This window comes from Parasteatoda tepidariorum, chromosome 6 (assembly GCF_043381705.1).
Source record: "Parasteatoda tepidariorum isolate YZ-2023 chromosome 6, CAS_Ptep_4.0, whole genome shotgun sequence".
Lineage (NCBI taxonomy): Eukaryota > Metazoa > Arthropoda > Arachnida > Araneae > Theridiidae > Parasteatoda > Parasteatoda tepidariorum.
The window spans coordinates 75,759,168-75,775,295 of NC_092209.1; the positions used below are offsets into that span (position 1 = coordinate 75,759,168).

The 16,128-nt window shown below is 29.1% G+C and overlaps 1 protein-coding gene across 6 annotated transcripts in view; it reads left to right on the forward strand.

Moving 5' to 3' along the window:
• The first annotated feature begins 2,062 nt into the window (after positions 1–2,062).
• LOC107444539 (uncharacterized) overlaps positions 2,063–16,128 on the forward strand; it is a 29,733-nt gene continuing 15,667 nt past the window's right edge. For 2 of the 6 annotated variants that reach the window (XM_043054665.2, XM_071182640.1), the window contains exon 1: positions 2,063–2,249. Coding sequence is in view for 4 of the 6 variants with exons in the window: in XM_016058695.3 (XP_015914181.2) it covers positions 6,359–6,373 (15 nt within the window). In the remaining 2 variants the exon portion in view is untranslated. Of the gene's footprint in view, positions 2,250–6,215; positions 6,374–13,525; positions 13,550–16,128 lie in introns of those variants that run through there. The other 4 variants (XM_016058695.3, XM_071182637.1, XM_071182635.1 and 1 more) reach the window with 2 other exon arrangements.

Here is a 16,128-nt window from a genome sequence, read left to right on the forward strand (position 1 = left end):
TATATATATATATACATTATTCCCCCTAGTACATTTTTCTTATAATCACATTTGTCAAATAATTTGTGTTCATACTGCAATGTACGAGTTAAATTGTACGGAAAAACTGATACTTTTTTAGGAGGCATATTTTGAATTTGAGTTTTCTTGAAAAAAAATTTTGTACCTAATAAGGTTTCGATGATACAGTATCATTTGACAGCACTATACCTTTCAAAAACCTTAAATTATATTAGTTTTTAAATAAGGAGTAATAGAACTTATAGTTCTATAGTTTCTATAGATTTTTCCCAAAAACTGAAAGCAATTTTTGAGAAGATTTGTGGTTTTTATTAATATCAATGATGTGGTTTTTATATTGTACGAAAATATTTATCAAAATTTTTAAACAAAAGAATGCATATCTGACCTACCTTGACAAGAATGCTGATTGCAGAATTGTATTGTTATAATTTTATCAGAAAAAAGCTGAAAAAAACTAATAGAGAATCTAAAATACCACATACCTTATATCAAAAATTGTGATTGGACGATGAACTTGTTATACATTTTTCGAAAGGCACTTTTGAAAATAGTAAATATCAACCACCAATTTATTTGAGAAAATTAAATGCATGGAGAAATAATCTCTGACACAATTGCTGTACTGTATTAAATTTTTACCAAAAAAAAAACAACAACATAATTTTGGTTAATAAAACCAAAATATATGCTATTTAAACCATTCATTCAGTAATTTTTACTTTCATATAGTAACGGATTAATAAGAAGTACTGGTTTTTCATTATTATAGTCCTTGTTACCACACAGTTACTGAAAAATACAACATTGAAAAGTAAACGTAAACAAATAAATGACTTTATGCCATGCTCTAAGGTATCATTATAAAATTACCAAATTGTATTGCTTTCATTAAAATTTATTGCATAATAAAAAACTATATTTTATTGTTGATTTTACCCAAATCATAACACGGGTGCTTTCATAAAAGTTACCGAGCTTTTTGGTGCTCCCATAATGCCAGAAACAATATAAATTTGACCTTATTCTGGTAGATTCAACCATACTTTCACAATAAAAATGAATAAATTCCTGTTCAGGATTTCTCTCCGTCTCTATTCTTTTGGTAGTTGAATTCGGCTTCTACCGCTGAAAATGACTTCTTAATTATTTATCTCTTATTATATGTATATATATGACCCGAAAATGGATGTGCGCAAGGTAATAATATCATACTGGATAATTTAAAGTTCTTAATTAAGAAGGTTGATATTTAATTATACGGTTTTAATGGTTTTAAAAAATTAACATTTATTTAAAGAAAAGGAAACATGATTTGCTTGTTTTGCACAGAATTTTAGCCGCGTATTTCACCGAAAGGGATTTGCACATGATAAAAATAAAAATTAACTAAATTTTTAGTAAATTTATTAATAATAACATACAATTAATTCAATGGTTTTAAATAGAACTTAAAAATAAATTAGTGTGGTATCAACTGTTTTTTTTTCCCATCAAATTTTGATTGAGTTTGTCCGTTTGATTTTCGGATAAAAAAAANTTAAATTAAACGATAAATTATATAAATATAGAATATTTATTACATAAGATATCATATTAGTATAATAATAATTGAACCAAATTATTACACGCACTGTAGTTTTTAAAGAATTACATTTTTTGCGCGAGTTTGTATGCAATATTTTTATTTTAAATTTACATGTAATACATTTAAATGTAATAGATTTTTATATACTTCCTGTTTGTATTTATTTTTAATGTATTCCATTACAATGTCAATCAACTGATACACGAACATTAATAAATGCAAACCGATTTCAGCAGCGTGAAAACAATAATAATAATGTTAATATAAGCCGTCTATAAGCTGTTCTCAAGTAATAAATACAAATATTTTTATTTTTTCAGTACATGAAACAAAAACAGTTTTACCTTGCAGTAAGGTGGAAAAAAAAAGAGATTAAGTAGACATCCTAAGTAGATAAGTGAAAATTATAATATTCTTATCTGCAATGTGTTATCTACTATTGCAAGAAGACATAACGCATCTGACTCCGTGTTCGCTTTTTGATAATAGAAATCACTCAATTCACTTCGTAATAAATTGACCTGATATTTAAAGTTTTTAAAAATACTTTTTTTCCTTTTTAATTGTTCTTAAGACAATCGTATTTGCATAAATCAAATTATTCTGCTTTTGGATTTTAAAATATTTTTGATCGTTTAAGGTAAGATTTTCAATATTTAAAAATCGGAGTCGTATTTTACTTTAAGCAATTCAAAAATATGTTTAACGAAATCATTCATTTTTACAAATATACTATATTTGAAATAATTTGTTATTTGTTTTTTTTTTTTTTTTTTTTTTTTTTTTTTTTTTTTTTTTTTTTTTTTGCTGTTTTTCCTTTTCTATTCTTCTTTGTCTTTTGAAATATAGTGGAAAATTATCCAATTTGAAATTTTAATTTCGGTGAAATGTATGTGAAAAATTATTAGATATTGTCAATTAAAAAGCATTTATTTACGAAATATATATTTTTGATTTTGAAACGAAATCATTCTACAATTACAAACCATTAAATAATTTTATACAAACCATTAACTCGTTTAGTTTTGCTCATAACAAAACAACTTTGATGGATTTTTTGCTTAAAACTTCCTTTAAGACTTTAAGGGGAAATTTCTCTTCAACTAAATGGCTACGCTGCATTTCTATTAACTACCCTTTTAATTGCAGTTTCTGCGCCTTGTTTCTAATAAATAATTTTGTTTAGGTTATTTACGGAAAAAAAAGAATCAGCCTTGTGAAAGCATTTAGGTTACGAAAGGGAAATTAGTTCCATAGAAATATTTAGGATAAGGGAATTAGGCCTAGTATTTAGGATATTGTGCAAAAAAGAGGAATTAGGCCTAGTATTTAGGATATTGTGCAAAAAAGAGGAATTAGTTCTATAGAAGTATTTAGAATATAGTTCTAAAAAAAGTGTAATCAGTCCTATGCAGGTAAATATCCTAAAAAAGAGGAATCAGTCCCATAAAAATAATAAGGGTATTGTCTTAAAAAAGAGAAATTAGTCATATAGAGGTATTAAGAATATTATCTTAAGAAAGTGGAATCAGCTCCATTGAAATATTTACTTTAATGTCTCAAAATAGGGAATCAGTCCCATATTGTTCTGTAAAATCATATTTAGTCCTATAGAAGTATTTAGGATAAAGTCCTAAAGAAAGGAATTAATCCTAAACACTTACTCAGGTTTTTTTCCTATAGATAAAGTCAGTAGCGCCAGCTGAAGCCTTTATTAATATTATCGATTTTTTTTTTTGATACTGCATATTTATTTTTTAAAAATTATGATATTTTTCAATATATATTAGAATGGAATATTGCATGAAAAATATCAAATTTCTCTTTAATAAAATGAAATTATTAGCAAAAGAATGTATTTTTCTTCTCACAAACAATCTAGTTGACAATGGTTTTTACAGCTCCACCAGTCCTCTTTGCATTTGTTATAAAATCAAGAATTATTAGGCAAGGCGAAAATTACTTTTAAATTCCTGGTTAAATCTCAACTGACTTAGTTTTTAAAATAGATCACTCTTAACTTAATTCAAATTTCTAGCTGACGAGAATTAGTTTAATATAAAGGAGTCTATTTTAAAAATGAAAAAAATCATATTTTTGTTATTATCTAAAATATGTACTTAATATATTATTTGTCTAATTATTCAAATTACACACAAAAATTGGTTTATCCGACAAGTTATATTTATTATACAAATAGTGACTTATTACCCAAATTTCTTATTCAGTAAATATTAATATTTTTTCCGTTGCATTTGACGAAAATTTAAGTTATAGTTTTTTTTTCTTTTGTGTACCATTAACACAATAACACGAATATCTTTAGAGTGCTAACTTTAACACTATAAAATAATTGGTTAATGCTTCTAATCTTTTTACAGTTTTTTTTCTATATTTCATTTATTTAAATATTTGTTCAGAATTAAAACTCTTGAATTCATATTTTGTACAAGAGTATGAACATTTAAAAATTTATACACTATAAGCTTATATTGAGGTGCTTTGCTATACAAAGTAAATTATTTCAGAAAAAAAAATACGCAAGCAAGAAGAATTTTAATTTTAGATACTTTTTGAAAATACTTATTTTAAAACACTTATTTTATAATAGCTTAAATCTAGGTAAAATACAACCAAAAATACTTTAAAAAAGATTTCAAGGAAATAAGACCTGATAATTTCAATAAAATAAAATCCTGAAACTTCAAACAATTATTTCTTATGATTAAGCAGTGAGTTGGAGTAAGTTAGATGCAAATAAATTATAAAATTCACAGTTTCAAAATAAAACAAGATAAAAGGAGTGTGTTTTTTTTTCAAAAAATAAAATAGGTTCGTATCTTATAACTGTCCTTAATAATTTGTATTGAATTTGAATTTATGGTTGATTACTCCTAAAACAATTACTTGAATGTATTAAAATACAAGTAACAATTATATTGATTCCTGTACTATGCAATGAGATAAACTTTATCTGAGCAACCTGACGGTAGCTTTCAAAACTAAACGAGTGTTTATGATAAGATGTATTTTTTTATCTCTTTTAAATCATTATCAGCTAAAATGTCTTTTTTTAAAGTTATTAATAAGAATTAAGTCTAAAGTACAAACATTTGGGATTGTAAATTCATAGCAAATAAGTATAAAATTTATTCATTTTACACTCATCCACTCAAAGCCAATCGAATCAGTTTTCGAAATCGTTACAATAATTTTTGAAACTCATAAAAATTTTAACTAATACTTCCAAAGGGAAATTACCATTTTCTTTGAATACCAGAACATACAGAATGATTGTAAATGAAACACAGACATCTCTCCCATCGCCAAACAGCTTGCCAAGATTATCATGAATCTATCTTTTATATACACGTGAAAATTACGCTGCCGAATTACCACGAAATTTAGACTCCAGTCAAAAGACGTGGTTAGCACCTGAGCTGGTTCACTTCTGTCCAGACTCCCACACCACAACGAGCAATACAACTTTTAGCCCAGACGGTATTTAACGTGAACCGAACTCACAACCACCGACTCATCTCTAGGAGTGATCGGCGGCTGTATTGACAGCGCTACCGGATGGCTTATAAACGCAACATCAATAAAAAATTCATAAACAAATTGCCAAAAAATTAAATGACTTATAACTAGCTGGAAGGAAAACTAAAGATGTAAATGCAACAAGAAAATTATCTAGAGAAATATATTCCTTTAAACCGTAAATAAACTTGTTGTTGTAGTTTATTTACGTCACACTGCTGTTGTTGTGAATGAAGTAAGTGAAATGAACATTTACGTCACACCAGAGCTGCGCGATGGGTTATTGGCGACGGTCTGGGAAACATCCCTGAGGATGATCCGAAGACATGCCATCCATCACAATTTTGATCCTCTGCAGAGGGGATGGCACCTCCGCTTCGGTAGCCCAACGATCTGCACGCGAGGTCGAGCACTTTACGGTAGAACAGTTTAACGAGGACCAATACCGCACACCCTCGGTCCCTACGCAGACTGATTCAAGTGGTCAACCACCGGCACACTGACCACCGCTAATGATGCTTGACTTCAGTGATCTACTGGAAACCGTGTCTTAACGATCAGTCAGTCTACTGCGGGATCAATTTGAACTTGAACGATTTGCCATTTTTTTGTTCATTGCCATTTTTGTGTTTAGTATCTAATTTAAAATATAATTCAATTTATTTAATTTTTCCCTCATCAAACAAATACATCTCCAAATAAAACATCTCAACTTTAAATAAATAATATGTTCTTAACTTTATTTTAGAAAATTTAATTTAAGACTTAAATTGTTTTTTTTTCTTTCGAAATAAACAAAAATGGTGCGTTTCGTTCACTTTATATTTTTTTAACTATACTCATTTGCATCACAAAGTAAAGAATTATGTAAAGAAAAATTACACTATTTATATTTTTGATAATTGCAATAACAAAACTTTCTCTAAATGATTCTGAAAGATTTAAAAATTAAGCCTTTAAAAAAGTCGTCTTTCAAACACATTTAATGAGCAATCGTGATTCATACGGTTTCCGAGAACAGAAAATACATTTTAGATTACTCATCTATCTACCCGATGAGGATGTATTATAGTTTCACTTTAGAGTAAACAAGTAGTTTTCGCATTCGACTCAAAGTGATGAGATAATGAATATTTTTCATCCGTGTATGTTGTTAAAACTGTGGAGCTGGATATATTGCCTGAATAATCAGGTTTTTTTCGAGTTCCAATGAGGCCTATTTGGGTAACTTTTATCAGTTATATTTTCAAATCTCTTACACTAATTCAGAATTAAATTATGGTAAATAAAATTGTACTAGCTCGCTGAGTGTATCATTGGTGAAATTCATTTTGCCGTAAAATTCATTTTAACGTAAAATTGTGCACGGTATTTCAGATTTTTTTGTTCAGTAAAATTTTACCGTAACTAGGGGATATTTTCGTAGCGTGATTTGTCGCGCCAACTACTTTCGCCAAGGTGCCAAATAGATTTCAAACTTGCAATTTGAAAATATATATATATANAAAAGCAAACTGAAATATTAAATAAGCATTATCTATATATATATATATATATATATATATATAATTTAAAAAAAAAACATGTTGCTGTTTGCCCGGGGGGGGCAACGAATAGCACCTTTCGAGTTGGCTCTTTCTGTAATGTTTTTTTTTATTTTTTTTTATTCATTTTTATTTTTTTAGTTTTTGTCGGGCCACTGCCCTGAGGTTGCCAAGACTTACCCATTATTCTGGTACAGATCACAATACTGAAATCTCCCCTCTCATTCCAGTATTCTATTTCTGTAATGAGCCAAACAGTAAAAATAATAAAAAACTTTTAATTTTTAACTTCTTGAAAAAATAAATTTTATCCTAAAAAGTCTTAAATTTATGAAAAATTAACTTAGTATGGAATTATATACAATTTTTTATTAATAATTTCACTTTTATTTAACAAAATGGAATTGGTGTTAGTTTCATATAAAGCTTTGACAGTAAAATGCATAAAATTTGATATTTCTATGTCTATACAATTATATTTTTAATAAAGATGAACAGTCATCACATAAAAAAGTAATTCAACAGGAATCCTTTTGGTTTTCAATAAATGCAAATATACATCTTTATTTTCGGAACTTAAAACTAATTCATGTACGTACTTGTTTATTAACTTTATCGATTCTTCTCGTAAATATAATAAGATTTTCTAATAAAAACTTTTTATCTTTATATTAAGACTAGAAGAATATTTTAAATTATGATATAAAAATTAGAAGCGGTTTAAACTTTATACCACTTGGATTTTTCGCAACTGTAAATTGTTGTTTTCTAATATGGTAGTTTATTATTTAATACCAGTTTATTATTTAATACATAAATTTTAAAGGAGAACATAAAACTATAATTAGTTATTTTTATTTTTATTGATTTTTTATATTGCTGATTTTTATTATGGAAGATTAAAATTTATCACCAGAAGAATATTATAAATGAGGATATATTATTAAAACTATTTATTCTTAATTTTATTGATTTCTTTGCAACTGTAAATATCTTTTTTTTAATATAGAAAATTAAAATTTATAACCAGAAAAAAATTTAAATGAGGACATATAACTAAAATCAGATATTCTAAATTTGATTAATTTTTTTGCAACTGTAAATTGCTTTTTTACAATGTAGGAGCTGTGAAATATTATTGTTATAAATATGTGAAGATTTATGAAAAAGATCATCCCCTTGTAGCTATCAATTAACTATATATCTATAGTCTATTAATGATGCATAATATCTGCACAAACCTAATTGAAAAAATTAGAAATTCTATGAATTAAGATTTTTTATATAATGTTTTTACATAACAAAAAAACATAAATCGTATTATTTTAAAAACCCAATCTTTTCTAAACACGTAAGTATTTTTTACTTGCGTTAATTCATAAACTAATGACGCGACAAGTTGTTCCAGTTTGAATTAAAATAAAACTTGGTCCAAGCCTTATAACCCTTATTATTTCCTAACTATTCGAACACGGAGAAAACAATTATGTTAAAATTACCATAGAGTGCGGTAATGACATTTCTGATAAAAATAAATAAATAATTCTGGTATTAAATATTAAAATATGTGTAATTTAAATCATTCATTTGATATTTTCTCGTTCACATGATAACAGTTTGCCGAAAATTCTGGTTTTTATGATTATAGTTCTAATTACCACACATTAATTTTGTGAGGAATATCAAACTAAAAGGTAAACTTAACGAATAGATGGTTTTTATGCACTGATCTGAGGTTTCATGATGAAATTTCCAAATATACCAAATTTTGCAACATATTATAAAACTATATTTTATTGTGACTTTAACAAAATCATTGCCAAATCGCTCCGAAATAAATACCGAGATTTTAGGTGTTCCCGTACAGCCAGAAATATGGTAAATGTTACCATATTCTGGTAGTTTCGACCATTTTTTCCCTCAGTTTTTGCTCTCCCTTGCTCACACAATATTAATTTCACCCAAATAATAAATAAATAAAAAAAAGGAAATCTTATATATCTTGTGCATTAATGATATGATTTTCAAGTACTTACTGATTCAAGGTACATTAGTTAACTCCTTAAAAAGCAGTGAAAAATATTATTAATGAGTAGTAAAGGTTTGCGTGGGGTCAAGACGAGTAACTGACACAGGGGAGCAGCTATTTTTACTTGTGTTCTATGCGTTCCTCCTATTGATCATTTTTCATCGAGTTTATTTGTATTTATAAACCCTGAGTTTATAAGTTCGGTTACTTATAAGCATAGTTCAAGTTTATGGCTAACCCCTTACAATAGGTAAAGCTGTATGAAATTCCCACCCATCCTTCCACCATTAAATGGTTTTTAAGAATCATATTTACTTTAGATACTAAACTAGCTTTATTTCCTTAAAAAAACAATCTCGATCTCAAACTAATTTGACTTAACAATACTAAAAACATCTTAAAAACATTTTTTTATATTATTATATAACCATCGATGAACTGTAGACCCAATTTTTGGGGTTTACGACTACTAATGTTCAACGCAGTAACCTTGTAATTTTGTACCCAACCCAGAAGACAAGAAAACTCTTGGATTAGTACCTCCAGAGGTATTGATTTGTTATGGGAATATGGAGGACTTTACGACTCGACAGATTTAACGTGAATCAGTCACCATTTACTAAGCGGGGAGTCTTCGGCCGGCGGGGATCGAACCCACAAACTCTTGGTCATGGGCTCAGTGCCCTAGCAACCAGGCTATTCCGGCCTGGTTGGTACGGTGTTAATTTTGCCGAAGGAAATGTATAACTTTACTGAACTAGTCATAGAATAAAGAGCCATTTTTCTTTATAACGTTTATCTCGTCCCGCTTAAGAAATATCAAAATATTATTTTTTTTACACATTTACGCCTTTTTACAATAAAAAAAACAGCTTACTCCACGCCCAAAGATTCATTAATTTTAGTTTTTTGAAATAAACGTAGTTTTTATTGAAGCAAATAAATTCCTTCGCCAGGAAAATTTCCTACTGCCCTTTAATTACACATCTGCTAAGAAGTGCTTAAACAAAAAAATTTTTTGCTCAACCTGCCATACAAATTGTCTCTTTGGCAATGAGAACTCGAAATGTCGCCAAACACCAGAGATGCTAACTTGCTCAGGACAGCAAATATATATTTTAAAGTTGTAGTTTATCAATTGTGATTCTTGGTTAATTAAATTCAATTCAGTAAATTTTTATCCACCACTATTTCTAAACAATTCGTAGGCTTATATAATTCACCTCTTCATTGATCATATGCCATGCTACATGTTTTAAAAAGCAAGCAAAAATAGCCAAATATTTGCAAAATTTACCTTTAAGTTATTTACCGTTGTTTTAATTATTTTGACGTGTCCGGAGCAGTTGGCATCTCTGAAACACTGGAGAATTAGAAGCGAAACATACGCTGAAACCTAACGTTTTTTCCCATGAGTCTGTCACAGAATGGTTTTTTGGAATCTCCCCAAAAAAGAATTGTGTAACACCATTTTGTCGGAGTTGTCACGTAAATACGTGACCAGCATGTTGGGTGTCACTCCCATTGCAGACGATTTTGCTTTGGCAAGGTCTTCTTTCATTTGCTTTGTGTAAGAAGTGTGAAACTAAACACAGTGCTTAAATGAATTGAACAGATTGTCTTCTGGCATGAATGGGCTTAATTAATTGTCTTAATTATTTCAGATAGAAAAATTGATTTAAAAAACACATTTTATTTTTTCAAAGCTTGTTTTTCCTATGCTGGATTTCTTAATACATGCAAGGTTGAAAATACTGTTGTTCGTGAGGATGGTTGGAATTTATCGGTTAGAGGGATTATGTGTTGGAGAACGTTTTTCCGAGTTAATGCCAACATGAACTTTGATCTCCACAATTGATACAATTAAAAATGCAATTGATTAGAAAAATACTTAGAGATTCTGCTGCCAGATTTCAGTTACGAAGTTCAGTATCGCGATACATTGCTCCAAAAAATAGATATTTACTAGTGGTCCTGCGCCCCCTGCTCACTAACGCTCGCCAACCCCCGAAAATTAATACGCTATCTTATATGGTTTGCTTTGCAAACCAAGTTCGCTTCGCTTGCTACTAACTTAGGTACATTGCAAATGCACAAAATTCTAAGAATTCAAAACAATCATTCAAATCCACATAACAACTTTTAAAAAAAAAAAAATTACATCTTTTTAGTAAATAATAAGTCATTAAAATAAATTTGAATTCAAATAAAGAACATGTAATTCGTTAAACCTATTAGAAATGTGCTATAGTATAAAATCTTAAAGCGTAACAGCACGACTGACACTCATTTTTCAATTAATAACTAATAACAATAATAAAACAAATAAATTCGTGATATAAATAAAAAAATGTCAAATAAATTCGTGATATATATTCGTAATATTCGTGAAGAAAAGCGCTTTCGACGAAATACTAAAATAGAGATCTATCGACAAAGACAACTCACTTCTGCCTAGCTTAATAGTACGAGATTGCCGCAGCTGATAGGGTGAATTTCGGAAGAGATCCCATTTGGTGAGAATGCTCTCTCTGGTTATTTCCATTTCCGTTTTGAAAGTGCTATATGTTGAGCCACCTCAGCTAGATTTGGCATGTGACATTTTTAGAGGCAATCATCGGTCGATTTTCTAGCGTTGCCAATCGAGGAGTTGTAATGAGGCTTTTTTTTGTCGCTGTGTAAGAGAAATTTATATATAGATTATTATATCACGATATTGATTTATGAGATCCTAGTTTCAAACATAAGATATACATTATAGAAAAATTTATATATTTGTGGCGTTGACCACAAACAGAGTAAAGGAAACAAACATCGCCGTACTGTCAGATAAGGGAAGGGATAATTCCAAGAAAATTTGAAAGGGTCGGATTTATTAGAATGTTCATCCGATAGATTAGTTATAATTTATGTTTAATCTATATCAGAGTACAATGTATATAAAATGCATCAAAATTTTCCGTAAAATAATGTTTTGGTGTTCGAACCTTTTTTTAATAAAGCTTGATTTTATACCCACTTTACCCCACCTGACCCTATTAATTCGTTAAGGAGAAACGTAATAAAACGCTAATATCATTGTTGACATCAATGATAATTAGTTTTGGTAGTAGGGAACCGATTATCCGGAACGATTGGGACCATCGCTATTCCGGATAACTGATTTTTCCGGTTTGCTGAATCGCTACAGAAAGCCGTTTTTTTATTGTTAAACCCAGCTAAAAAAAATTTTTTTTTGGAAATAATCTTAAAAAGAAGAAAAAACGATGAAGTAATACACTAATGATTATTTCCAAAATGATGGTAAGATGAACATCTTTCAAAAAAGAAAGACAAATCCTAAAATCTTATGAGGAAAAAAAAAATTTTTTTTTAAATGGCGGGAAAATTTATCGAATTTCGTTCCGGTTTTTTGGTCTTCCGGTTTTCTGATTTCCGGATAACGGGTTCTGTACTGTAGTTACCAGTCGAAGTAAAAAAGTAAGCTATGTGCTAAAAGGCAAAAATAATGTAGAAAGGTACTAATTCATTTTAAAGGAAGCAGAGATTGTCGCCTAACTCAGAAATAAAAACTTTAAAAAAACATTTCGATCATAAAAAAAAATATTGAAAAAAGAATACATTTAAAATTGTATTCAGTCTAAATAAAGCCAACTTTACTGAACTAAAAAATATTATATTATATAATTGAAAGTATTTTAATAATAAAGAACTCACAAAAGCCGAAACATGTGTTAATTTATTGACCAAATATTAATTATATATTACCAAACAATTGAAGCGAATTAAATTTGACAATTCCCAATATTGAACAAAAAATTTTTAAATATGTTATCAAAACAACAGCCAAACCTCAACTTGCACGAAAAAGTCTTATACGAAACAAACTTTTAATGTCTCATCCTTTAAATACATTCTTCTGGTCCAACATCTTACGTTCAGAAACCTCTCTCTTGGCACAACATCTTACATTCGAAAACATTCTTCTAGGCCCAACATCTGACATTCAGTAAATCTTTCGCTTTATCCAACGTCGCAGCAATCAGAAACATTCCATGCTAAATACTCTAACCGATGAATGCTCATAATATTTTACACATTGTTTAAATTAACTATAAATTCTTAACGTAACAGATGCTGAAAATGATACAAGGTCAGATTTGATGCTTTGGTTTTTAATGCTATTTTGGAGGTACTTAATAACTGGCAGTCAATTTCAGCATCTTCTAAACAACAGCACAATTATTACAATGATAAAAACCTTCTTAATAATGACTATTTAATAATGACTAAAGAAATGTATGTTTTTACATGGAAATTATTTGGAATGATAATTTTTGTTACATTTTAATATTATTTGTGTATATAAAGATATATACAAAATTTATAATACTGTTCTACATACACATGGTATGTATTTCAAAATTGAAAATTTTAGATATTAAATTATTTTTAACTTTAAATATTTGTTTGCTTTTCAGATAGTTTTAGAAAAAAAAATATTAGTCATTCTGAATAAAAATTTCAGAACTATATAAAATATTAAATTCGTTTTAAATGGGATTAAGAAGTTATTACAATGCAATAACTGTGCAGTCGTTTGAAATATGCATGAAACTGCTTATAATATTCCTTTAAATATTTTTACAGAACATTTTTAGCCATTTTTAGAAACTAGTAGTATTTTTCTTCCTCAAAACTGTAATTTTGTTATTGCCAGAAATTATTAAAAAACAGTATTTCATTTCACTACTTTTGCAGTGTAAATTTTCAAATCTGACTTCTTCTGGCCAAGTTTTTCTTGAAACTACATTTTCCATGCATCTTGTAAGTAAATTAACTGTGCAGTATCTTATTTTATTTTTAACTATTTTTAGGTTTTAGTATTTCGCCAAATTTTTAAGAAACTTTATCTATACACATCCAATCTATCAAACTGAAATTCTTGTGTTGTATTTTACTATTTAAAACTTTAAATCTGCTTTGCCAAATTTTTATGAAAGTTGTGTCTTATTACTTTTTCTAATTTAAATTGAAATCTACTGCATCAAAGTTTTATGAGTATTCATCCCTTCATATCCTATATCTGCAATCCTGTCATTTCTGCAAAAATTCTCTCAATATTCCTCCTCATTTCCATTCAATGCTCTTCGTAAAAACTACCAATCTGTTATCTGTCCAAAAATCACCAAACCGTTTCTTTTTCTCATAATTTTGTAAAAGACATTTCAAATTTTACTTAACAATCAAGAATTTCGGAAAGATTTAATGCAAGTTGAGGTGTTTGAGAACAATCACTCCTAATTTCATCCGCAGCAAGCGAACATTCTGAGGAAGCGAGTGCTTGCAGCGCGAACAGCTTGTCCAATTCTTCGAATTGACGATCCTCTAATATGGCTGGACCGATGTTTCTGTGATATCATTGGTTTCTTTTGTGTAGATTCAATCACGTGGTCTTCCATATTTTCTACAAAGATTTTTTCTTCAGTGGTTTTAGATGTTACTCCTTGAAGAGTTGCTACAGTTGTTTCATCCCCTTTAAGACTACTGACGCCTGATTCCACCACATCTTGATTTTCCTTCTCCATAAGAATATTATACAATTCTATGAATCCTTCATGGTTGTAAACTGGCTCATGGTCGGTACTCAGCATTTCTTCAGGATCGAGCAACTCATTCTCGAAATCAGTCCCAGAACATGATGTTTTAGACCAAGGACATGATGATTTTGTGCAAAGTTCGGCTAAGTCTACAGGTTGGTAATTAGGTGATCGTAAATAATCAGTGTAGGAGGTGATGGCAAGAAACTCCTCTTCACTGTCACTGGATTCTTCATCAGTCATTTGACTGCAATCAGATGGAATCTTTCTATTCGCATCTGGAACAATATTCGATGTTTCCCAACCGGCAATACTTGTTTCCTCAACATCAAGATCTTCTTGGGATGCTTCATCATCACTCAGATCATTATTTTGCGACTTTGATAGAAATTGATTGAAGACACCTTCCATTGATGCGATAACATGATGCAATTTCAACAATCCTTCATAGTTAGAATCAAACTCATCAGACGAGCTCAATACTTCCTCTGGATCAGGAGACTCATTTTCATAATCAGATGGTAAATGTTGTTTATGAGAGTTAGGTCTTGATGACTTTGAGCTATCGGAAGTAGATTCTTCGACAAATACTTGGATGGAATCAAAAGGACCCTTCTGTGAAAAATCTGTGACACTGACAGCTGTTTCAAAATCAGCAACACTAGATTTCTCAGCACTATGATGTTTAAAATCTCCGCGATCTTGTAACACAGCAGCGAAACCATCCTTTGCGTTTTTAATATCGCCGTATGCTTCCATATTAGGTTCGTCACTCAAGTCTGTCATTAAATGTCCATTCATATTTAAAATAACAAATTTAATTTGAGGAATTATATTTGCTTTCGAAATGGAAGTTTAATTCGTGAATCGCAATTCTCTTTATTGAAACAATGAACTTACAATAAAAGAATAAAAATGTTATTGTTAAGAAAGATATTTTTTTTTAATATTGTTGTACTTGTATAGGACTTTATTGTACTAGAATTTTCTTAATACATGAAATGAATACCAATAGTGAACAATAAAACTTCATTAATATATTGTTAAAATATAGAAATGGCTATTATTTTTCTGCTGCAAAAAAAAAAATTCTTCCTGTCTTTGATATTTCTAAAAAGCATTTTGATTGAAACACTACATTTTGTTCACGTTAAAAAAATAAAACTAGATGAATTAGAAATTGTTTTAACTTCATTATTTGTATACCTCAGGGCGTAAAATTTCAGTTCTAAAGTACTAGCCAGTCTAAACTTTTTGCTCGCCTCAGTTTTCACGAAAAATAACACAAACAAACAACTTTTAAAATGTTGACAGATGTAGTATAGATAAGAAATTTTAGTGGGGAAAAAACAACATAAGAATGCATCGGATGAAAAACTGATACACTTTTATAGCTAAAAAACACTGATATTACTTTAACCCTTTAAAGACCGGCGGATGGAGAGCGAAGCTCTTTTTCGGACCCTAAAATTCCGAGTAAAGGGAAAGTGGGGTAAAATCGGGTATCTAAGACTTAAAGGTCAGTTGCAGCTAATTTGTCCATCCTACAAACGGTCAGATATCAGCAAGATATTCATTGTTTAGTTGTATGAATATATCATTCCTGAAAAGTCAAGGATAGGATACACTACCTTTTTTTATTAACAGTTTTTTTTAAAAAAAACGTCAAATAACCCGGTCTTATCCCACTACAGACACCACTAGTGTGGTAAGACCATATATGGCAACGTTACTTTTAAAAAGTAACGAGTAAAAGTACAAGTATTTTTAAAAAAAGTAACGAGTAATAAGTAAAAAGTTTTTATT